The sequence below is a fragment of the Cryptotermes secundus genome, unplaced genomic scaffold, assembly GCF_002891405.2.
Source record: "Cryptotermes secundus unplaced genomic scaffold, Csec_1.0 scaffold135, whole genome shotgun sequence".
NCBI classification, from domain to species: domain Eukaryota; kingdom Metazoa; phylum Arthropoda; class Insecta; order Blattodea; family Kalotermitidae; genus Cryptotermes; species Cryptotermes secundus.
This window is the reverse complement of record NW_019730104.1, coordinates 74,010-100,374: the sequence shown is the minus strand read 5'-3', so window position 1 is coordinate 100,374 and position 26,365 is coordinate 74,010. Positions and strand designations below refer to the sequence as shown.

At 40.3% G+C, this 26,365-nt stretch overlaps 1 protein-coding gene across 8 annotated transcripts in view; it reads right to left on the bottom strand.

The window, feature by feature from the left end:
• Window positions 1-26,365, bottom strand: part of LOC111866025 (allatostatin-A receptor) — a 421,775-nt gene that overhangs the window by 380,845 nt on the left and 14,565 nt on the right. For 2 of the 8 annotated variants that reach the window (XR_002843077.2, XM_023854514.2), the window contains exons 1-2: window positions 24,758-25,343; window positions 20,680-23,450 (exon numbers count right to left, since the gene is read on the bottom strand). The exons of 1 other annotated variant lie outside the window; for it this stretch is intronic. Coding sequence is in view for 6 of the 7 variants with exons in the window: in XM_023854514.2 (XP_023710282.1) it covers window positions 20,680-20,943 (264 nt within the window). In the remaining variant the exon portion in view is untranslated. Of the gene's footprint in view, window positions 1-20,679; window positions 23,451-24,757; window positions 25,344-26,365 lie in introns of those variants that run through there. 5 more of the 8 variants (XM_023854515.2, XM_023854516.2, XM_023854517.2 and 2 more) reach the window with 5 other exon arrangements.

The window sequence follows — 26,365 nt, the reverse complement described above, 5'->3', positions numbered from 1 at the left end:
TTATTATTATTATTATTATTATTATTATTATTATTATTATTATTTGTATCATTTTAATTTTAGGAAGAACATAATTTGTACAGATTTTCTGTGCTCACAGTTTGTTCGACAAACATCAGTGTTTCGTAGAATGGCCAATTTTGTAATTATAGATTTACAAACAACGTTTCACAAATAATTTGTAAATATGCTTATGGTGCCTCTCCATGCCACACTGCACTTGCCTAGCTCCAGTTGTTCACGAGCTATCGCCTTCAGAATCCAAAGTAAAAACAGTTTTCGCTCGATCGTCATATTATTACTTTATAGTCTAACTCAATGGAGATGAGCCCTTCTTGAGAAACCAGCAGTTGCGCACCTACTCAAGAACTATCCAGCATTTTATGGAACCCGAATGTTCATTACTGTTTTCACAAAAGCCCTTCACTGCTCCCTATTCTGAGCCAGATCAATCCAGTGCATACCACCCCCATCCTATCTCTCCGAGATCCATCTGAATATCATCCCACCATCTACGTCTGGACCATGTTAGTTGTCTCTTCCCTTCTGGTTTTCCCATCAAAATTCTATATTCGTTCCTGTTTCCCCATGCATGCTACATTCCTGCCCATCGAATCCTATTTGAATTATTTTACATTGTACAAAAGAAAAATTAACCTTAACAGAACTTGTAATTTTTTTCGAGTGTATGTCTATGTTAGGTCAAATTATTTCACGATAAAAAGTTAAGTATTGCTTGTGGTCCTTGTTGTAGAAATTCGTATATCCACAATTCTCTTGTTGCCTACGCTATGAAATTAAGCTGTTTGACACTGGGGTGCCCACTAGTGGTATAGTGCACCCTACGTTCGTGAATTTTGGCCAGTTGGGTCAAAAATTAAATGGGAGAATGAATAGACAGACACAGATATAAGCACACGTAAAGAGCATGGTGAAGTCGTAAGCATGCACGGTCTCCTTAAGGAAATAATTTAGGTTAAAACCTGAACATGATGTTATATACGTATATAGTATATATACTTCAAGCGCTGCAAAGTTTCCTGTAAATCTTGGGATATCTTCAGTTCCGTTGTGTTGCCCGAATATTGATTTCAAGAGATGATGGCCGCTTTCTTAAAAGAAGAACATACCTTCTTTAAAATCTGTTGAAGTATTCCAGATATTCAGATTATAGGTATTGAAAGAAATCAGTTTAAACGTTTTTGTCACACTAGCAGCGGTTAGTATTAGGCACAAAGATATTTGATCCTCCAACTGCGAAATTGGACCGCCTCTGTGGTTTAGTGGTCAGAGTTCCTGGCTACAGATCCACAGGTCCAGGTTCGATTTCCGGCGCTACCATATTTTCTAAGAGGTAGTGGGTCTGTAACGGGATCCACTCAGCCTCGTGAGGATAATTGAGGAGCCATTTCAAGGAAATAGCGGCTCCGGTGTAGAAAACCGAGATCAACGGCCGCGGGGATCCGTTACGCTGACCATGTGACACCCTCTATCCGCAAAAGTTGGCCCTAACTTCGCCGAGAAGCGCCGGTCGCTCGGTCGGTATAGTTCGCTTGCGGACTAAAACCTCGAAGTTTTTTTTTGTTTGATTGCGAAATTTAAACGGCGAAGTTCTGATCCTCGGCGCATTCCATCCAAATCAATTTTTCTTTATCTTGGGGTTATTTAAGTCATTTTAGATTTCTTAGATTGTATAATGTCGACATTATAGACTGACTAATATGTGAATAATTAATTGGGAAGGATATGGAATGACGCAATCGTGTATTTCCCGACTATTGTCTGGAGAAACTGAAGAAAACAACGAATAACCTCAGTCAGGATAGCTGGTGTCCGAGCGGAATATTGAGCCCGTGATCTCCAGAATACGATGAAGGAATGCCACTCAGTCGACAGAGACATTCAGTATCCCAATAAAGAGGAAGAATATGGACGATCTGCTGAAACGAAAAAACAAACAAGCACGAATTGCCTGAAGACGAGTTATGTTAAAGAGGTCTATGAAGAAACGTTTCGTGGCTTGCCCGTCGCTGCGAGATAAGAACAGTGCGGACGAATGTGAATGAAATAGCAGCCATCACAAATTGTATAATAGGATTAAGTAACGTACACAATATTTTAATTAGTTTGAAAGTTCTAAACATAGAGGAAACTTCCGTTAATTCCTCTTGCAAAAAAAATTGTTTGAGAAACAAGTCAGGCAGTTTTTTAAATTACTTTCCTTTTCCGCTAATGATTAATACAATTTAGGTTTTTCTGTATTGCACATCATTAGGCAACTGTCGCTACACATTTAACTAGTTTTTAGCCTGCTTTCCTAAAGTAGGCTTATGCGATCTCCATTCTGTCTGTGTAACTGTGTCTCTGCGAATCCATCCTATTAACTTTCTAATGCATGAACCAATCTTTATGAGTTGTGGTACGTATATCATAGACTGAGGGTGTTTGAGAACAGGGGGTCGAGGAGAATATCTGGACCAAAGAGAGATGAAATCACAGGAGGTTGGAGAAAATTGCATAATGAGGAGCTTCATAACTTGTACTCTTCTCCAAGTATAATTAGAGTGATCAAGTCGAGGAGGATGAGGTGAGCAGGTCATGTAGCACGAATGGGGGAGACGAGGAATGCGTATAGGATATTGGTGGGAAAGCCAGAAGTAAGGAGACCACAAGGAAGACCAAGGCGTAGGTGGGTGGACAATATTAGAATGAATCTTAGAGAGATAGGATGGGATGGTATGGATTTGATAGATCTGGCTCAGGATAGGGACCAGTGGAGGGCTCTTGTGGACACGGTGATGAACCTTCGGGTTCCATAAAATGCTGGGAAATTCTAGAGTAGCTGCAGAATTGGCGGCTCCTCAAGAAGGGCTCAGCTCCATGAGTAAGTAAGGTACGTATATCATGGCACCTGAGCTCATCCCAGTGGAGTATTTCATAAATCCCTTCCATCAGTTGCTAGGCAACCGCTCATTACTAGGCAATGAATACAAGCAAAAGTAGAAGAATTATTGGACGCGTGTGTCGTGTGTGTTCGTATCTGTATCCCCCTGTCTTTGCTAGATAACTCGGTAACAACGTTCCCACAGCAACGAAGAATTCCTGCAGTCATCGTTTTCTATGCGGTTCATGTCGTATGAAGGAAAGTAAAATATTTCTTCTTCCTAGAACTTAAACTTGTGATTGTTTCCGGGATGTTTTCTACTTCCAAAATAATTTTCAGTCGTTACCTAGTTTTTCCGTAACCCTTTCAATCACGAAAACCTTCGCTTCATGTCCTTCTAAAAGATTCTGTAATCGTAGCACCAATAGTATCAGCATGTAGTACGTTGTAATACGATTTGTTTTCCACGGTTATATGAGAAAGGAAATGGGCACCGCTTTATGTTTCACTGATGTTCATTTCTTCAATGAATTACGCGTCTATTTGAACGCACTGTACGCAAAGGAATAGCTGTACAATTTTATGTTCTTCTGGCTAGCATTACGAGTATGAGAAACTTCATGGCGGTATGATACATACCCGAGAGTCTGTATTTCGAATCTCTACAGTGAGACCAGACTTCTTAAATTACCGTATTTGCGCATGTATAGGCCGCGTGCGTGTATAGGCCGCAGCACAATTTTCAGACAGAAATTATGGAAAAAATAATTTTCTTGAAATATTATTTCAGGAGTAGAAATTATTCCGAAATTTGGCAACGTTTAACATTCCTAAGTTCGCAACTAGCGAAAACAACGGTACCGCTCGGAACAAAGGCATTACGGGGGAGAGTTATAACCTTTTCGCATTTACTTGACTTGCCTGGTTAGTTCTGAGTGAAACATGGGTCGAGTAAGAGCAGATTATACGTCTAAATTTAAACTTCAAGTGGTGCGTTACGCACAAGAACACGGAAATCGAGCAGCAGGGAGAAAATTCGACGTTGACGAAAAAAATGTGTGTGATTTCGAATATTTCGAATATAAGCCGCACCCCAGTTTTCCTCTTGAATTTTTGGCAAAAAATCTGCGGCTTATACATGCGTAAATATGATATTACCCTTGCGGCTTCCTTCGGTCCAGGATAATAGGTTCTTCATAGTTGTCAGATGACCCCGAAATTACGGTTGCACCTCGAACAATTCTGCATATTCTGATATTAATAACACCCTAAGACACTAGAGTCGAGAGACACTTAAATTGTGCACTTAAAACGGACAGTGGTTGAGACGTACATGTATTTTATACGGGCCATAAGGTTTCGTTTCTTAACAGGGTCTGGAAATTTACGAGATCGGAATAGTCGATGAGAAGCAAGTTGTTCTGACAGAATGAATTCAGCACACGTCTTACCATTGTGCACGATGCGCTCTCCACAATAACATAGCATAAACTTCTTCTTGGCTCTCCTCGGGAGACCTGAATGCAGTGAAACTATTTTAATTCTACGAACATAGGACCTCTATATTATCTGGAATTCTGAAGAGAAATGCAGACTGTGTACTACTTCGCCTGACACTGCAGTAAGCAAAGCAGGTCTCAACTTTCGCATATCAAATACGGTATGGAATTTAAATAATTCACTTTCACACAATACGTTCTTGAAAAGTTTCCTTCCAACCACCCCACCAACTTTCTTCTTTTTGTTATTCGTCATTATTTTCATCACCCTCACTCTCACCCTCAGACTCGTCTACATTTTATAATTTTTTTATTGGAAGTCCTTGTTAATGTTATGAATGCTTATGCCCCCATATCTTCTTAACCTTAGCCAGTGCACTGATACTGTTGGCAGCAGTAATTAATTTATTTAATTTTTAAGTCTTAAGTCTATTACTCCTGCAGACTCTGGACCGGTAGAGCCTGACAGTTATCACCCCCCCACTGATAATCAATATTTATCTGCCCTTTACCGCTTGTATCCAGAATTACGTATATTCCTATCGTAAATTCTCGTATATGGAATATACATTGATTTACGAACGTATAATGTTCTCTAAAGTTATAACTGGCCTTGTGTATATGGTACCACCTCAGTGTATTCTACTGCCGCTAGTCTTAATGCTGCTTAATGCCATGGAACAGGCAATTCTCAGTGGCATCGTAAAGTATAAGTCGTTTGGCCGCGCCATAGCTCAAGCGGTTAGCCGCTGGTTTCCCACCGCGGCGGCCCGGGTTCGATCCTGGGTCTGGTCAAGTGGGACTTGTGGTGGACAAAGTGGCGCTTGGGCGGGTTTTCTCCGAGTACTTCGGTTTCCCTTGCCAATCTTTATTCCACCAAATTCTCCAGCATCGTAATCACCCGGAGCAGGCTACAATAGGCCAATCAGTGGCCGTCGTGCCGAGTGGACCCAGTTGGACTTCACCCCCCCACTAAGCGAATTTAAAATTTTAAAGTACAAGTCGTGCCGGTCACGGTAGCCGAGCGGTCTAAGGCATGTACTGTCTTCGCTCGCTTCGAAACCGGGATCGTGGGTGCGAATCCCACTCAGGGAATGGATGTTTAGTTTGTGTGTGTGCGTTTTTCTGTGTTTGTATACAGGTAGAGGCCTTGCGACTAGCTGATCGCCCGCCCAAGGAGTCCTACCGAATGTGTAAGACCTAGAAACACCGAAAGTGAACGGAGAAGTTCATGGAGGTAGGCCTAGGCCCACTGGGGCTGTAGTGCCAACGAAAAAAAAAAAGTACAAGTCGTAATTTCCACACTGGCACTCTAGTTGCTTGAGGTATTATATTACGGAGAAGAATTATTTTTACAGACGCTTAAAAAAGGGGGGAAACCCCACTGTCTTCACAAAAATTTTTCATTCCATCGTAAGCCAGTTAAATCTACTATTATTTCTGACAGACTTAGGTGGCTTAAGTGTACTGATTAAAATTTAAAGTCGCAACTCAAGCAATTCTGTAAATATGTGACCTTTAGGAAAAGAAGTTGTATTTTTATCCAGCTTGACCTCGATGAAGGCATTTGATCAAACATTGTGACGTTGCTGATGAACTTTCAAAGCATTTTCAATCAGTATACAACAATCCTTGTCCTGCTGTCTTTGCACCCTTTCGCCATCTTCTGAAATTTTATCCTTAGCTCCTCTTTCTGAGTCGGATATTTTTGAAACCATTAAGCGCCTGAGACTATCTAAATCTGTTGGAATTGATGACGACATCCCTGGATTCATTATTAGGGGTTGAACTGATATTTGTACCTGTTCTTAAACGTGAAGAAAGCAGTCTTCTGGGATTTGGTACCGTATATATGTGGTGTTAACCAACGTTTCGGAGGAACGTATCGCCTCCATCTTCAGGGTAGAAGAAAAAATATAAGAAATTTGCAAGCTAAGAGACCGTGAGAACCGGTAAAAGCAGACTGTGTGGAAGAACATACTGGTATTTTTAATTTAAACTTATACCAGCAGAATTTTTCTACCCAATGGAAGCGAGCAGTAACTGTCCATCTTCTCAACAAAAACAGCAATGCCTCTGCTAACAATTACAAACCAATATACCTTATCAATGATCTTTCCAAATTATTTTAATTTTCTGTTCGTGACCATGTTTTGCCTTATCTAAAATTTTTAAATTAGTCCTTATCAACACGGCTTGCATAAATCTAAATTCGCCATCACAAATTTAGTAACTTATGTCGATATTATTTTCCGTCTAGTCGGCTCTCAGAGACAAGTTGATATCATTTACTTTGAGCTAAGCAATGCATTCGACTCTGTCTCACATTCTCTGCTTCATAAGCTTAATGCTTTCAGGTTTAAAGGTGGCTATGGAAACCGTTTTTAAGTTAACTATCCAACCGGAAATTTCAGAGAGATTTCCCTGCAGTGTTTCTCAGGGATCTGCCTTTCAACCACTGCTCTTCGATGTGTTTATTAACGAGTTATATGATGTAGTTGCCCAATCTAAGTATCTACTTTTTTCTGACGGCATTAATATCTCCTGAAAACTGCAATCTACTAGAGTCTGACATAACTCTATACAAGGTTGTTCCACTGCTGACTGTATGAAATCCAACATCAGTAAAACTAAAGTTATATCCTTCTCCAGGATATACTCGTAGTATTATTATTAACGCTGCAATTCCTCCAAAACCTGGACTGACTCCATTAAATTTCTGGGAATATTTATTGACAGGAAACTTTATTTTCACAACCACGTAGAACATTTTTTCTCATCGCATTAAGCTCTCGGGTCTAGTTCGTAGTATTACCTTCACCTTCTGATGTCTTGAATGTATGCACAGGTTATATATTACACTAGTTAGATGCGTGCTTGAATATGCGTCCGTTGTCTGGATTTGCCTCAACTGATGACAGTAATTAGGAACGCATCCAGCAGAGATTTGTGGCCCTCTGTTTTAAACTTTTCTTCCCACAAGCCTATTACAACTATTCTCTTGCTCTGGAGCAGTAAAATTGCAAACCTTACGTACTAGGAGGCATCGTCTCGATGCTCTCTTTCTTATTCAAGTTTACCTTGGTTCTAAATTATGTCCTTGTATTTTGGAAATTGTTGGTCTTCGAGTTCCTGCTCGGTATAACAGAGATTTAGCTTTGTTCGATGTTTGCTCCTCACGTAAAAATTGTCCTTCTGCTAGATGTGCATCTGCTGCTAGTGTTGTTTACAGGGACGTTGCCGTATTCGGATCCACGAACGCTCTCCATAATCATATTTTGTAATATATTATAATTGTTGTTACTATTATTATTACTACGTGTATGTACATGTATGTATGAATGAATATCATAATTTCTCGCCGCACTATGACATAACCATTGCAAATGTACTAATTTTACTTATCTCGTATGTTAATGAAAACTTTAATTTTTATTGGAATTATTATTATTGCCCCGTTCCACACCCACTACTTCTCAGAAAAAAATCTAGCGCCGGGAATCGAACCCGGACCTCTGGATCTGTAGCCAGGAACGCTCACTACTAGACCACATAGGCGATGTGTACGCCGCCTCGTGATGATAATTGAGGAGTTATTTCAAGGTAATAGCGGCTCCGGTCTAGAAAATCGAGTTTAACGGCCGTGGGGATTCGTTGCGCTGACCACGCGACACCCTCTATCCGCAAATGTTGGCACTAAACTTCGCCGACAAGGGGCGGTCGCTCGGTCGGTATAGTTCGCTTGTGGACTAAAATCACGGAATTATTATTATTATCATCGTCATTATATAAACTGTCTTACTTTGTATTTCGTTTGTAATATTTTTGTTGTTTCTTTGCACGTACTTTTACTAACTTCATAATTTGCTTCCAGGCTGTTAAGTTTGCACGTAATTAAAAAAGAATTTAATCGAATTATTATTAGTGTCTTACTTATTTGTGTAGCTAGACTATACAGCGTCGAATAAGAGGGAATAAGGTGTTATTGTAGTGTTTATCTGGATAAAATACAAAACTACAAAAAAGCGTCAGTCAGGATAGCGGATAATCAGACCGACATTCGAACACACCATCTCTCGAATACTAGTCAAGTCCGTTATCTCTGAGACAACCATTTCAGTTATTATTATTGTCATATTAATTGTCATACAGCGATGTTGCTACGGTTGGAATTTCACCCTCTGGGCCTACAGCGCTATCTGATCCTGGCTACTTTAAACTCGTCACGTACAAAAAGAAGACCGGACCACCAGTAATCCTGCTGGAATTGCTGCTGTTAACAAAGTTACTCTTGTAGACAGCCGCTTATCGGTGCTCGAAACTTTCTATCCTTATCTGTCATTACAAAAACTGAAAAGTTTAAGATACTATCTGTTTCTCGTAGCTTGTAGTGTAGTAAATAAGTTAGCTTTAGGAACACTCCCTACAGCCCCAACAGGACTATCCACACTCCACGGAGAGGCACTACTGTGTGTCTCTCCCCATGACATCGTAGATACTTTTCAAACCATTCTGCTAAATGTATCTATACAGATTACACAATAAAACTTGGGATGTCAAAAAAAAAATCTGTTTCTCGGTTTAGCCCACGACGGTACTCTTAATGATGTACACAAGTACTTGAAGGACGAGTTGAGAGTAAAAAGTTTGTCTGTACCAGACTCAAAACTAAATTCAACTCGTATCATTCTTTTCATATTTTCGTTATGGAGGACGAATTTGCTCTAATAAATGACACTGGTGTTTGGCCTTCTGGTCGCTTAATTGCTTCATGTTACGGTAAGCTTGCGCCTTACCAGATACTTACCCACAGTACATCCTAAGCGGGAGCTCCCACTGCTGCAGTAAGTCTGCAGCGAATCAGCGCGTGATGGAGACAGCTCGACATCCACGATCCAAGCATGAGTGGTTCGGCTAAATCTCGTACGAATTTCGGCAACTGTCTCAAAATTTATTATAAAAATGTTACAGGTCTCAGGACGAAGGAACTTGAATTTTATGACGTTTACTCCCCCGATTTCGAAATCACTGGTCTGTCCGAGGCGTGGCTCAACGACGTACACTGTGATCACAGTTTATCTCCCAATAGATATTCCGTTTATCAGTCTTCACTCAGTCAGTCATGGAGCTGAGGTCTTCTTGAGGAGCCGCCAATTGTGCAGCTACTCACGGAGGCTAGCTACGACTATACACTTGGTCGTCGACTTAAGACCTATACGACTTACGACCACAAAAAATGAAAAATAAAATATTAAAATGTAAAAGTTTTTAAAAATAAATTATAAAGATGATAAAAAGATTAGAAAGGTTAAAAAATACTATTAATAAATATATGGCCGACATACGACCAGATCGACTTACGACCTGCCAGTCAGAACGGAAGTTGGTCGTAAGTCGACGACCAAGTGTACTGAATAAGCAGTCGCGGACAGTCGACAATGGGCGGTCCTCCAGCTGGTGGGGTAGGGGGGGGGTAGGCGTGGGGCTAACACCTCCTCACCGTAAGGAAAAACAAGCTTGTCAAGAAAGTGTTTAAGAAGCCGTTTAGTGGTCTTACCGTCGTTCTATAGACATTCTCCCCAACTTGGACTCCTGCAGGTACAGGTATGATTTACAGCGCTGCTCTGAATGTGTATGAGTTGAGATTCCCACTGTTGATGGTATACATTTGCTTATTCTTAACCATTATTCTTCCCTTAACACTAAACCGGGAGTTACTACTGTTATCGCTGTCTTGAAAACATTCTGGACACAACAGTACTCGCGTCTTGTTATTATGGGACTTCAGTACCCCTGGTTTTAACAGGGAGACCAGGTCCTCTCTGCCTGACTGCCACTACTCTTAAACTCCACCTGTTTTCTTGGCCTTAGGCAGTGAGTTGAAGATGTTGACAGCCTTCTCTCTTGACCTAGTTTTTGCTAATTTCACTGACTTGTTTCTGCCAACTCTGGCTTGGTCTAGCCTGATACTTATCGTCCTACTTTGAGTACTGATCTCTGTTTGTCTCATGTTAATACTAATTTCATTTTCGAGTTCAGTTATCAGAATTTTGCACCTGGCAGTTACACTTTGCTTTATAAAATTCTTTCTGCGTGTGATTGGTCAGGTAAGTATGGAACTTCTGTTGATGTAGCTGTCGCCAGCCTCAGTGCTGTTGATCGAGATGCCACGGGGCAGGGAGTTCCTCGTGGCTGTAACCTCAAGTTCGAATTCCCTCCCTGGCTATCTAATGCCTTAAGATATTACACTATCAAGAGTACTTATTTCTGCCGTTGTTTCAAAAAGAAATCATATGATTTCTTTTATGACAAATCGCCTTGTACCAAAAGCTTGTTAAGAACACTATCAAGTCTGGCAGCCTTACATTTTTGAAGTCATGTAAAGGTATCCCTATAACAGGCCTTGGAGGACCATAGGGTTGTGAGATGTTGAGGTTCCCACATTTTCTAGACAATCGGCTCATAGACAGCGGTAAAGTTGTCAACCCTACGCGCCTGCCACCCTTTACCCCCAAGAATAATCCAAGAATACTCCTGGTACTCATTTCTGTTACAGGCTGAGTCGACCCCAGGGCCATAGTGCGGCTGGAAGGACTAGGTAAATTGAAAAAAAAAAATCCAATGACCTCATCGGGATTCGATCCCGCGACCTTTCGGCTTGTAGCATAGCGCCTCAACCAACTACGCTATCGCGCGCCCCGAAGTCAATTGGTAACAATTTAAAATTACTGCCCCAGCATTTCTGAAAATTATCTAGACTCTGAAATCATAGATCTGGTTCTGTTCAACTTGAGGTTAATGGTGCACACTTAATGGAGTTGCTGATGTTTCCGCTAAACATTTTCAGTCTGTTTATAATAACCATTGCCCTGTGGACATCCCCCATCTTTCGCAATCTTCTAAATTCTTATCACTTGTCCCTATTTCCGATGCAGATATTTGCAAAGCCATTAAGAGACTAAAACTTTCTAAATCTGTTAGACTTGAAGATACCCCTCTGTTTGTAATAAGAAGCTGTTCAGTTATTTTCATTCCTATTCTTAGGCATATATTTAACTTGAGTCCGACTCAGCAGTACTTCCCTACTCTATGGAAGGGAGCAACTATTGTACTTGTATTCAAAGGAGAAAATCATGCTACTGTGAGCAACTATAGACCCATTTCTCTTTTCAGTAATTTCTCTAAGTTGTTTAAATTTATTTTTTCATGGTTATATTTTGCATTACATTAAACTTAATCTCAACCCAACCAACATGGCTTCTCCAAATTCAAATCTACAGTTACTAATTTGGTAACGTTTCTTGATTTTATGACTCATGTTCTTCGCGATCAGCGTCAAGCTGATGCTGCATATTTTGCGTTTTAAAATGCTTCTGACCTCGTCCCCCACAGCCTGCTCTTCCATAAGTTAAGCTTCATGGATTCTCTGATGGCTTGGTGCTGGTTTCACAGTTACTTAGAGAGAGTGTCACGTAACTTTGAATAAGGCCACGCTTTCCCCGCATTCCCCCACCCACCCCCTTGTCTGAAAATTTTCTTCTGCGCATTCAAGGTCACTCTTGGTGCTCCTGGCCTTGTTCGAAGTTACGTGAGACTTGCTATAACCAACAGATAATTTTGGGTTCGCTTTTCTGATATTCTCTCCTACCATTTCAAATAATTTCCCGTGTGCCGCAAGACTGGGACCCTTTCTTTTAAACGTATGCATTAATGAACTACGAAGCTTTATTAACAATTACATATTCTTAATCTTTGATGATAATCTCTAAAATTTCGCCTCTTTGACTCCCTACATGATTGCCTCTTACACAAATCTGGCATTAATTCCGTGAGTGACTGGTGTGCTGCCAGTTCCATGAGAATTAACGCGTATTGTGTCGTACTCGAGCTAGACAATTTTCTGACTAACGAGTATCGGCCTTGCCATGCTACCATTAGGCACACAAGTAGAATTAAAGACCTAGGTCGTTTCTTCGATTCGAAATTATATCTTCACCATCGTGTTAATTTCATATTTTCTGAACATGTAAAGCTATTAGGCCTTATTCGCTCCATTACTTACCTCCTTTTCGCACTAGAGCGACCAAATACATTACTTTGCTCTCCGACTGCCGTACGGTAGATGTCGCATGTCGTCACGTATGAAAGCTAAGACTACACTTTATATTCTACTACTTGATGCGACATGAACCGTACGGACGTCGAACGACCGATGTCGCTGTGTGTCTTCCTAGCCTAAGTCTTTTTGGGAACAACGGCAACAAATGAAAACTAATTTCTCGACGAATACGTAAGATGAGACTAAATCTGTGGACTGCTCGCTATCATTCAGCTCAGAAGCTTCCAGATACTCTTATCTAAAGAGTAAAAGTGTTAAAGTAACAAGAACTGTATCCTTATCCGCCTTCTGTATGGGTGCGTAACTTGGTTTCTCATTCTAAGGGAAGAATACAGATTAAGCTGTTCGGGAATTCGATACCGAAGAAAATGTTCGGCCAACGAGTAATGAAAATAACTGGGGGAACATGACGAATTTCGTAACTTGTTCTCTTTTCCACAAATTATTGCCAAAACAAAATCAAGGATAGTCATAAATTAGGAATGTACTACGGATGAGAGAGATGAAAAATACATACACAAATTTAATCATAAAATGAGGGAGGGGGGAGAAGTCTCTAGAGAGATAGAACTAAATTTTATGATAGTACGAAAATTGACTTTAAAGTTGTAAAATTGTGAACTATGAATTGTGCCCAGTGGCACAGAAATTAACGTTCGTGTAATTTAAAATGAAGGCAATTGGTTGACCCTCTGAATATCCTAGAATTATTAAAAAAGAGCTGTGTTGCGGGCAATCAATATACTTAGTAGCAAATATGCCTTTTACGAATAACCGTTTTCCGTAGTACTTTTACATGATGTATACAAGTGAAAGCTTGAAGTCATTTCTGAAATGCATCAATAGAATCGCAACTTGGAGCCAAGGAGGGAGGGTAAAAAAATATAAAATATTCATATGTTAACATTTTAAGGAAATAAAAGCACAAATATAAAAATATATAATTTGTTTTATTCTTAACAAAATATTAATTTTTATTGATTGGCAGAAATCAGAATAAGGTTTTGTATATATATATACATGATTTCGCTGCTGTTAATACGTAAATTTATTTTCGCTGTTGCGTGACGATGCTCTGTTGAGGTCGATTTATTTTCGGGGAAGGTAATATTCTGCGTCCTAAGTCCATGTCTTTATCCGTTTTATGCTGCAAAATATAAAACGTCTAGGAGGCAAAATTACAAAGAGCTCCTTGCAGTTTTTGTGACGATACTGTTGCTAATTGCTTCCTTCTGCTTTGGTTTTGTGCTCGCTGGCGCAGTAAATAATGGTCCTCACGTACTGTAGTTACAAGAACCACATCCCGTTACTGGCAATTCAGCTGTACGTACCCAGATGTTCCCGAACGCTGAACAGCTATTTTGTTCTCTGCCAAAGGAAAAGGGCGAAAGGAGTCAGTATATATAGATCCTGTTTTAGTTCCGCGCAGAACAATTTAGTAAAACACTTTTATAGCACACGTAGACGTCAGATCCTTGCATCGATTTTTAATATTGTGTAAGTGCTCTTTGCAACAAAGATTTGAGAAATCTCCCATTTAATCATGTCCGCCCCTTTTGTTCGCATGCTACAAGCTCCAGATTACCTGACCAGTTTCAATGAAAATATCTATGGCAGATAAATACTAAATCTATCGAGTCATTAAATTTTGTTCTTTTTTTTTATTGCTTGTGGGGTAGGAGTAAGTCCCTTGTACTGCGGCCACTTCTGGCCTATTGTACCAGCCCCAGATAATAGGTAAGGGTGATTGTGGAGCAATTGGTGGAATGAAGATTGACAGGGGAAACCGAAGTACTCGGAAAATACCTGCCCCATCGCCACTTTGTCCACCACAAATCCCACTTGACTAGACCCGGGATCGAACCTGGGCCGCCGCGGTGGGAAGCCAGCGACTAACCGCTTGAGCTATGGCGCGGCCTTCATATTTTTGCTTAAAGCGAGGTACGACGATAGGAGGGGTTGGTAGATCACTGGCAGTTTTGACACTAAAAAGTCGATCACAACCTGTTTGAAGTTGGACATGCCTGTTCTAAAGAATTTACACAAGACAAAAATAATGCGAAATAATGAGAGATTTGAGCATTACGGGGCAGTGGCTATGAAATTTAATGCCTTCTGCTATGTGGCACAGTGTAGCCTATTAACTCTTCGGAAATCATTCGGAGTAACTTGCTGCCTCCATATTCAGGGTGGAGTATGGAGTCAGTGGATTTCTCCGAAACGTTTGCATTTCAGAAGACATTAACCCTTGGCCGCATCCAGTGGGAATATAGTGGCTGGGACGTGAACCTGACCACACCTCCATCTAGTTTAGTCGACTCTCCCATACGCCTTCACGGCTTGCTACTTACTCGTAATTGAGCACAGGGACAACTGTACCTTGTCAACAGCATTGTTCATGTCCGCTTGATTTACAGTGCATAGGCTACATATGTCTGTAAGTAAACAGACTTCTCGAGTAAAGGGAACGCAGCTTCTAATGACATTCCAAGGGCACATTTGCACCGTCGTCTCTTGTGTGTTTACAAACGCGTTACGATGATCTGATTAAATTTCTAATGATTCCTCTTGAGTGTCTATATGGTTCATTTTCCCGTAATTAATTCTGAGTCAGACCATGTCAGAGATTTTAATCCTCACACTTTGGTGCTATAAGAAGAAGAAGAAGCAACAGTGGACGCTGTATAGACTCTATGTTGACAACGTTGTTAAATAAGATACTTCAAAGAAGCAACAAGCGAGTTGTATACAGAAAGACCTTATGTTAATATCTTACATACACATTTCCATTCAGAATTCCCGAAAAGAAGGACCACATGGAAATCTTAGGTGTAAAACGGAGTATAATACATCTTAAAAGACCGAACAAGGTGATCTAGATCTAACGACCTAGACTCGTACTTTGGAGGTACTCGGTTTCAATCTCGACTGGGATACCATTTATCCTGCTTGTTTCTAACGGTTTTTCTCATGCCCTCAAAGAAAATTCCGGGATATTTCCCGACTTAGGCTACTGCTGCTTTCATACAAACCCCGTCCTATTTATCTTTCAGTTGTAGTTCTAACATTTGAGGATATATAAGGCTTAGATACTGAAGTTGTCTATCAATGACTCGCAAGAAAAGGATCATAGAGGTACAAGATATGCAGTTTCAGGATGTGGTCCAGTGTTGGGTTTTTATGAACATGGAAATGAGCCTTTGAGTTCCGTAATTTCTTGACGAATTGAGCCGCTATCGATTTCTCAAGGAGGAGTCTGCCTTATGGAGTTAGCGGAAGTAAGATTGTTGAACTTAAATTGATAGCCGTTTATCTGTATCTTACCGGTCACGGTAGCCGAGCCGTCTGAGGCATGCACTGTTTTCGCTCGCTCGAAAGCCGGGATCGTGGGTTCGAATCTCACAGAAGGCATGGATGTTTGGTATGTATATGTGTTTATTTTGTGTTTGTGTTGTCCTGTATTTATTTAGAGGCCTTGCGACGAGCTGATCACTCGTTCAAGGAGTCCTACCGCCTTTAAAATGTTAAAAATGAAAAAAAAAACCTCGACACCGTAGGTTATGAGAGGAACGGGTTAAATAGGTAAAGTTATTTGTAACTTATTTCGACAGACAGCCGTTGTAAGTGAAGTGTGTCTCTGATGTCATGCTTAAACGGCAAGCCGAAGTAGATCACGCTGGGACTCGTCTGTGGGTGACTCTTCCCAGGCTGACTCTGTTGGGATGTTGATTTGCTAAAGGAAATTATGACTCCCTATGTAAATGATGAGCAAATCATTATCTGATGTGTAAAACCAGCTCATGCAAATAGACTTTTGCATATAACGAGTATCAAATCTGGAGCAAATTTACACTTTTGTTTTGCAAGTACGTCCACATAGTATAATAATCCTTAAAATATACAGGATGTATTTTTATCATCCAACGTTTTAAAATGTATAAAACCTCTTTGTCATTGAACGCAATTGTATGAAAATTTCATACATCGTTCTATACACTCGGTAAATTCGTTAGTTGCTGTTTACAACGCTGAACTGATTATCGGGATAGAGTTGCATGTTAGGGACCGGGAAGCGTTTGTTTTCAAACCCTTCTACCCCTCTGGTGGTCCTTGTGTTGGTGTGGAGAGACCGCTGAGGATTTCCTGTTCGTGTTGCACCACCGAGAGACAAACCCTACCGGATTGTTAAACAGTCTGAAGAAACAGAAGTGTGTTTGATAAATGTGCGATGGGACGTAAAAGCAACACATCTGTTCTTACGGAAGAAGTTCTTGTAGTACGGGAGGCACTAACAAGAAATCTAAGAAAGAGCTAGCGATGCTTAGCACCACAGAGAAGTCTCGACCGGTAAGTCATGGAAACTGTGTCCTGAAAACTTGTCGTTGTTTCCGTACAGAAAATAGCAGAGTCAGCCCTTGTCGGAAGATGGAATAGCGAGATGTTACCTTTTTGCGAGGGAGTACAGAGCTCTACTGCAGAAATGGAGGTGTCTTGAGTATCACACGGTCCCCCTGTTATCTACATTTGAACTTCGATTGCCGCACAGCAAACAGCAACACAAGAAACACCCGAAGAGTAACAGTTTTCACAATAGACACTTTCCGATTAGTCCTACACGATGCTACCTTGTCACTCAGTTCAGCATTTCCAGTGGCAACGAATACATTTCCCAGTTGTGTTGAACGATTTTTGAAAGTTTCATAGAATTGCATTTAATAACAAAGAAATTTAATAAATTTTAAAATAACAGATGCTGAATCTCAGAGAGATAGGATGGGATGGATTGGATTGATCTGGCTCAGGATAGGGACCGGTGGAGGGCTCTTCTGAACACAGTAATGAACGTTCGGATTCCATAAAATTCTGGGAAGTTCTTGAGTATCTCAACAATTTGCAGATTCTCAAGAAGGTCTTAGCTTCCTGAGTGAGTGAACAGATGATGAAAAGAACACTCTGTATATTATGAACTGATATGTACATAATGGGAAATTGTAACAACACCGAGATAGGTTGAACCACCAAAGCAAATATGCAAATATTATGAATATGTGACAAGAGTTGTCTGCTGTTTCAATGAGACAGTTTAACTTCGTTAAAACTGGAGTCAGAAACTTTGGAATTTACGATCGCAATCAGATTTAAGGAGTTAGGAAATGCATACATAAACAAATGTAAATAAGGGGATCAGACCATGGGAGTACATGACCTTCAGAAATAAATTATATGGTTCTCGAAGCGTATACTTTCAAAGCTTCCACGGCACAGCACTGGACATTGCTAAAAACACGGAAGTTTGTTCTTACGTGAAATGTGTTCAGTTGGACCTTCAATCTCTATATTTCCGTGAAACTGAAGCATAAATCACGAACAGTTACACTAAATATACTATTGTTACCAGTAATGGCTTCGAGTTCTGCCCTCGGTTCTTCAGTTGAACGAGGATTGTTGAGGTTGATGCCAGCATAAAAACAAACAATCGCAGTGAGTAAGGTTAGGGGACAGTGGTCACGCCAAGCATACTGAAGAGTTGCATCTGCAGGACATTACCCGTTTCGCATACACAAATTTAGGCCCGCAAAGATTAAAGTTTTCCTCTTATAACATTTTCACCAAGGAAAATGTCCATACATTTCTGTGTATTACATATGCTTCAAAATTTTACTACGAAAACCTAAGGAAAATATTGCTTCAGAACGATATCATTAATTTTTAAGCATATTTCTTTGGGTTATTTGGCCCTTTTCCGGCTATGAACGATACAGCCCACTTGAAGACACCTTATTCTTCTGCTCAAATTAACTATCTGACCGTCTTTTTTTTGACAATTGAAGGTATCTAATTTTATCTGACCAATGGAAATGGTGCACAGTTTATTATAGATATGAATAACCTGGGTAAAAATAGTTTCTGAGACAGTATCACTTCACGATGTAAGTGACCAGATGCAGAAAACGTAAAAGACCACGATAGAGTAATTGGGATAATAAATTGTCATGATATAAAAAGTGTCGCGAAGTTAACATTACAGTTTGAACCCAGACTGTGACTTGCTATAGAAAGTAGAATTTCAGCGTTTAAGAGGCTTTCGAGGCCATTAAGAACTGAGTGGACGTTCGCGTGAGTCTAACCACGCTGTCGCCATTTTGAACAACATTAAGGTAGTATAAAATAATATAGCAGTATTCTTAAATTGCAATGCTAGTCGATACGCGTTCACTATAGACCTACTTTAGAAGTGTTTCATGTTGAAACACATTATGATAGGCAATCCTGCCAGACAGCTGACGGCTACTTTCCGAAAAAAAATAAAAACTGTAGTATTTATACCTCAAATCTTGGGTTAAATGTACTGGCATGCCTACTGATATACATGTAAGAGCCATGATAACTCAGTATTGCGACTAACTACGTGCTGGACGACCAAGGAGTCGGGTGTTTGAGTCCTGGTGGGGGCAAGAATTTTTATTCCTCCATGTCATCCAGACCGGCTGTGGGGCCCACCCAGCTTCCCATCCAAAGGGTACCGGGTGCTCTTCCCACGGGGCTAAAGCGGGCAGGGCGTGAAAGTAACCACTCACCTCAAATTAGTGCCGAAGTCACACCCACTCCCCCATACGTCTTCCTGGCGTTGTGTTTAATTAAGCACAGGGAAGACTTTTAAAGAGATACATTTACTCCTGGTATTTTATCTAGATGTGACATTATCATTTCATGAACAAACAAGAGTGTTTATTACAATTATTGAGTTTTTGGACATTATCCATCTGTAGTTTTTTATGTAAAATACCGTTTCTGAGACTATTCTGCTTCCGGCATCAGATAACAAGCCCGCTCAGTTGTTCCTTACCGAGAGAGGTAGTCCCTGTCTGCGCACGTCAGAATCAACACAGGACAGGGTATATAAACGAAACACAACATACACCGTCTGCGAGAGTTAAGACAAAAATTTGAGATGCCACATGCATGAGGCCTTGCACCTACGGCCATGCAAAACGCAGCAATATATATAGTGCTCAGATTGAGAGGAATACACGTATTGAGGGCATAGTATTCTTACCGTCCCCCTCTGTGTAACCTCTAGCCACACCGGTTGATCGTGGAGCTTGCAGCTAGGTCGGCTTTAGCTGGCTCCACCGCTTCTCCAACTCCACCACTTCTCTTCACTATGGAAAGGGTATCCGGTCCGGGACTTGGACTGGATGGTTATGGGCGCCAGCAACTGTGGGTACAGCTGCAAAGTGAAGGGAAAAGGTGGACGGGGCGAGAGCTGATGATGATCGGGCTAGTAGTGGTTTGCGTGAGACTCTGGCTCAGGTCGTTTAGGGCCTTACTCCGACGAGGGGAAAAAAACACGCGGGACACACAAACACTAGGCAACACTAAACTTTATTGATTTAAATCTGAACGCCACTCAGATACCACTCCGTGCGTTACTTTTACTATTATCTCACGTTGCTCGAACACTAATTTTACTTAATAGACGAGTGAGACAGCAGGCGCGTCCGGCCAGTTCAACTGTTCTTACCAGACTCCCCAAAGGAACTGACTGCTTTTGCAGATTCAGAGATACTGCCAAAATTTGAGGAACACCTCGTTGCCATTTTCCCAATTTCCGGGTTGGCTGATTTTAGAAGGGGGAGGGGTTTGATAGATTTCTCATTCCTCCACTGGTCAGCTGTTTGCGGCGAAAGTTGGGGTTCACACGCTTTCAGTCTTTCTGACCCGGGGTGGATTGAGAGGGTACGACCTAACGGTCTCCTAAGAGTAGGTCCGTGATGAATCAGGTGTTGGAAATTGGCCCCTTTCCTGTACTAATAAAACAATTCGCCGCTCGTTGCTAAAAGCAGGCTTTAACATTTAACATTTATGACCGTTAGAGGGCCACCTCTCTCTAGTGACCAAAAGTCCTTTTCAATGTCTTTTGGACAGATCCCTCTTATTAGTATTTATGGCTATTTCTAAAAGTAGAGAGAGGGTCGGGCTGGTTTGGGTTTAGTCTGGGGATTGTGACCCGTCATAAACTTTACCATCCCGGAACTGCGAAAGGGTTCAGTTCCCGTTGGTTGGAGTGGGTGTGAGGTATTGCCTCTGCTTTGATGTAGCGACAAGTACCGACACACGTGAACCAAAACATTGGAGTCCTTTGCATTGTACGGTTACAGTATGAAGTCACTTACCAGAGCATTTCCGAAGAGCCCGACCAACACGATGAGTCCGAAGAGAATAGGGACGACAATGGAGACAATTTTCTGGATCATAACAAGTGACTCTTGTTCTGGAGCTGGATCAAGTCCAAAACTTTTTGTGCTTTCAGTTGCGTTGGAGCAGAAGGCACCGAACTCACTCAAGTTGGCAGTGATATTTTCACACGCACGATACCGGAGTCCACCAATTCCGACACCCAGAGGAGGTGGTGATGTGACCGTTTCCGAGGTACCCATGTTGTAGTACAGTTTTGGCTTTATAACAACTTCAGCAATTTAGAACTCTTTCAAAATACGCTTCCTCCCATGGGTTCGAAGAGTAAATGTAAGAAATTCGTCGTGTATTAAAGCATATCTTTTTAAAAGAAGAAAAATATTAATGGTTGTTTTAACCGTGAAATCTGCGGAAACGAGAATAATATAATAGTGTGCTGAACGTCAATGAAAGATGGAGAAACTGGGTTTGTCGTGATAAGGATCGTGTAAATAATTTGCTCACTGTACAGCAACAGGAATTGTTGTTCTACTGAACACTTTCACACTGATATGAATACATTTTGCTGGGTCGCTGACTTTCCATATATAGTCTCTTAATTGTGCATCAAAACTTCTTTGTGATTTTGTGTAAATATATTTGTGTGAGAGTTACAAATTAACACCGCTTTATGTAATTGACGTGCTTGCTGTTCACTGTTAAGTATGTGAATGTGTTTGATATTTGCGAATAATGTTAAATTTTTATAAATAAAATTACGGCCACTTGTTCGGAAAATATTATTCAGGTGTTTCGAGAACAGTATGTCAATAAAATTATACAAATATTGATTCAGAACAGTCATTATTACGTAAGATTAAAATAAAACGTTTTGTACCAAATGATTTACAAATTCTATACTCGATACGTTTCCGAGACATGTTATTGTAGTCTGAGGTAATTGCCTTATTAATAATCTTATCCTTTCCTTTTAAATACAGTTTGCTTCAGCTTATAATTAAGTTCAGTCTTCAGAGAGAACTAAGAAAATAGCGGTAATTAAGGAATCACTCATGCTTATATCGCATTCAAAGTATTCATTTACCAAGGAACCATATCATATTGGAACTGACTCATAGGGTTAACAGAGCATTCAAGGACTTGCAAACACATCTTGAGAGTAGATGCTATTGTGCCTTACAACAAAATTGGTAAACACCATTTGGGAATAATCTTATTTGTCAGACTAATTTGTCACTTTCTAAGATAAACTCCTAGCACTTGAAGTTTAAGTGCTTTAAGTGTTTTAACTTTAATTATGCACAAACATTACATTTTAATCGTGTTATCGCACAATTAAGAGTCACTTCTCCCATCAGGAGACCCCGTTACGGCCTTATTCTGCTTTTGCAGAAATGTAAATATTTTTCACTGTAAAAAGCGTCGACACTTATGAACATTAAATACACAAATGCAGCATTGCTTTTTTGTTTTATACAATGGAAGTTTGTTACTGTAACACTGGCAAACTTTCACACTTCCTTATTTGCTGGAAAATGATAATGATAAATCGTGGGTTGTAATTTTGTTACAGGATTGAAGACAAGATAGTAAGCGTCTTGTTATATATTCTCTGTCTTTTAGCAACAGGAAACCGCAGCAGCTGAAACAACTTATTCAATTTCACAGTCCACTTAGCCGTGATACATCTATTTCGTATTGAGTCTTGATTACGAATTATTCAATGGAAATTTCCTTTTGCTTTCATGTGCAGTAGATGAATCTTCATTACAGTGTTCTTAAGTCGCCTTATTTCTCACGATTTTAAACACTGTGTACGACGAAAAACAATGAAGAAGCTATACCAATGCATTGTATAGACGTTTTAGTTTCTTATAACTTTTTGATGATGATGTTTAGCTAATTTTAATGCAGAATATTGTTTCGAACTTCACATACCTTTACTTGACATTAATTAAACAGGAGGCCTAACTGTTTTGAATTTATACAGTTACAGTGTTTTGTTATAAAGACAGTTTTAATGTTATTGTCCACCGATAAACAGCGTCTTCCTCTCAATGGCTCGGTCCATAGTCGCTGTGGTCAGAGTTGCTTGTGGTTTCACTCTCTGAAGTAACGGCTCAGGATATGTTCCGCTATCCAAAGTCGTCGTGTTAACTGAGAGGGCAATGTCGTTTTCAACACGCGACTATGTGAACACCAGGGTCGGGCGTGGAGGCCTGCACGTATATCACCAACACTGTTTTGATGATTCACTTATTTTCACTTGACGGAAAAATATGATTTCATTTCACACTTTTCATTAGCTAAAACGTTCATTAAAGTACAAACTTGCATGTACTCTCCACGGATGAGACACCAACTAGGTCCCGCTTGGTCCTATGAAAATTCAGTCTGATAATGCGTCCTTCGATACAGGCGAGATTCTAATTAATCCATGCGAGACACTACAAAGTTACGTTTACGTCTCAGGAAGGCAGATCGTCTTTATAAGAGAGAGTTTCTAGGACTGTAGTGCGCTTATGGAAGGGAGTTACAGATGCTATTGATGACGACACTTTGGTCATTAAGTAAGCTACTTTAGATCTTTAGATTTACGATACAAATGTTGTGACGCTAACGAGAAGTTTATAAGACGCGCGTCTATTACGCAGCACCTCTGTTTTTATAGGCTTCGCGTCTGAGGACGTGACACTGAAAGTAACATACCCACGAACAGCCGTACAGAGTTGCGACCACAACATTCAACCTAGAATCAGATAAAGAAAAGAGCATCTATTGTTACGCTCTTCCTGTTGTTTCAGAATCAGATAACAGTGCGTGCATTGTTCGCTTTACAATATCTAAAACATTCTACTGTTTGCGGGGTCAACATTTGTCGCGACAAAGGCACAAAAATTATCTTCTTCAGTAGTAAGGGCTAGCATTCAACGGAAGAAAAGAATATATTAACCATACTGTATCCGATATATATTCACAACGATGAAACGACTTTAAAATTTAATATTTCAATGACATGTGAATTACATAAAATGTGTGTGTTGAAAATTATACTTCAGTTATACATCATCTGAATGCAGAACACGATATATTTGAGTAACTTGTTTTGTAAATTTAACGCTGTTTTTTGTACGCGATGCTTGCTTGTTTATGCTCGCATGCCACCGTGTTCATTGTTAACGCAAAATCTGGCAATGTGCAATAAGCACTTCGTGTGTTTGGAAGTGAACTGTGTGTATATGGATTGCTAAATGACCTGTCATATTTAATTCTAGGAATATTTCGAATGGAATAAACACCATGTGAAGACCGTACTCTGATTCAAAGTCTGTTTCACATACGATTCAACGTTTCACTTCATACAAGGAGTTAATATAGTACTCGGGCAGGAGTTTGTATCATGTCAAAGAAATTTATTGTTTTAATTGCTCCAGATGGTTTCAGTTTCAGCTATTGTTTTCAGAGGCTCAATCTGAAAGTCCAGGAAGGGGACCGATCGCAATTTCACTCGTAGCGGTACTTTTCTGAAATACACAATTTGGAGAAGGTGTGAATTCTTTCCTTTAAATATACTATGATGGTCCAATTAATGATGAAAAATTTTGACTAAATAATACAGATTTGAATTAATTAATAATTATCACTTTATATATGAATTTTCCGATAACGTAGTTCAAACACGATCCTTCGCAAATAAATAAGAGGCTTAGCTAAGTTAGATTTATGAAACATGCTTCTTGACCTCCAAGATGTCCTCTCAAATGTGTACAATGTCCAATAGTTGCTTTCGGAATAAAAATTTACTTTGCGCAGAACATGAGCAGTATACTCGTACTGTTGCACAATTAATATGATTAACATGACAGTACTTCAGTTAGAAATTAGAAAGTAAACCTTTTGATTTTAACGCTCGAATTTCTATGAATGCAGTTCCATAAGAACCTGCATGTAGATCTGCGTACTACTGAATGAAATATCTCCTCACTTTCTTCATTAGGTTACCAGTACAGGGAACTTTACAAAAACATCGAGCTAAGCAACAAAATATCTACTTACACGTGGAAGCGTGAAGTCTTTATATCACAGTTTTAAAACATCTGAATTAGTAAACGAAATACATAGTGTGGCTTTTATTTCCAACATAATATCATAGCAAATTAGCTTAGCACCTTACAGTTCGATATAAGTTCTTAATTCTTAATATACGACGAAATAATAATTGTAACAGATTTTTTTCTCGAATTTTTCTGTGTTAATATCTTAATAAGGCTACCCTTTGGATCATCAAATAGAAAAATGTCTGTTCTAGTGTTATTCTATTCGGAAGTTGAAGTGGGTTTTGGCGATGGACTGTAACGAAACATTTGAAGCACATGCACCAGTATTCAAACTCACAGTTTCCTCAACTAAACGCAGAACATAACATAGAACAAAAATTTTACGTTCTTCTTTACTGGATATATAATTTTGTTCTGTTTCTATTCATTGTGTTTCATCGCCTTATACATCAAGCGCGTGTCTGCACAAATCCAACACCCGACTGACGGCGAGAGTGCGAACGTGACGCGATACGTGTTCGCCGGCGGCTTCAGACAGCAACGAAGCTCTTACGGACCGTATGCTGCCTCCAGCACTCGCAGCGGAAAACTGACTTCTGTGTGGGGGCCGCAAGAAAGAACGGACCGGCGCGCTTCCAAGCCCTTCATCTCTCTCTCTCCTGCATGTGGGCGTTACGCACACTGTGCAGGTGGCAGTCCTTGCCTCTTGGATGTCAGTGTTAGGAAGCACAGTAGTGAATTCTCGTTGGTATCAACACAGACTTAACAGGGTCCAAATGAATTGTTCAGAAATCATTTCTTTTTGAAAACTCAGTTTATTTAACGGAGTGCTGAAATGTTCTTGAGCAATTAGTCGTGTCAGATTTGAATTTAACTTAACACGGACAAGACTGATCGCCAGTATGTTTTTTCACCGTGAAAGCCTAAAATTTTGTCTACTTGCTAGGGGTCCCAAGGGACAGATTTCCGTTTTCGGAAGCAAGCGTTAGCGTAGTTGGTTGAGGCACTATGCTACAAGCCGGAAGTTCGCGGGATCGAATACCGATGAGGTGGATTTTTTCAATTTACCTAATCCTTCCAGCAGCACTATGGCCATGCGATCAACTCAACCACTTAACAGAAATGAGTACCAGGAATATTCCTGGGGGTAAAGGGCGGCAACTTCACCGCTATCTGTGAGCTGATTGTCTAGAAAATGTGGGGATCCTCAACATCTCACAACCCTATAGACCTCCACGACCTATTATAGGGATACCTTTACTTTTTTATGTTGATTATACAGTGCTGTATCGTAGCATGATAGAAGTTGAAATTAAATGATTTGGAAGCAGGCGGTCGTAGCCTGATCTGGGTACTATCGCAATATTTGTCTGGAAGGGACTGAAGGAAACCACGAGAGCCTCAGTCACGATAGCCGGCGTTCCAGCCAAAATTCGAAAGAGTGAGCAGTTTTTTTTTTCTTCTTTTTTTTCTGTCAGACAGTTGTAGATTTGTTGATGTGGGGCGCCATCTCTGTCGAGAGGGCGTGTCTGTCAATTACAATTAATGATGGCTCTCACCAAGGCAGTCATTCCCCGGTCAGAGTTTCGCGGGACTCATGACCATA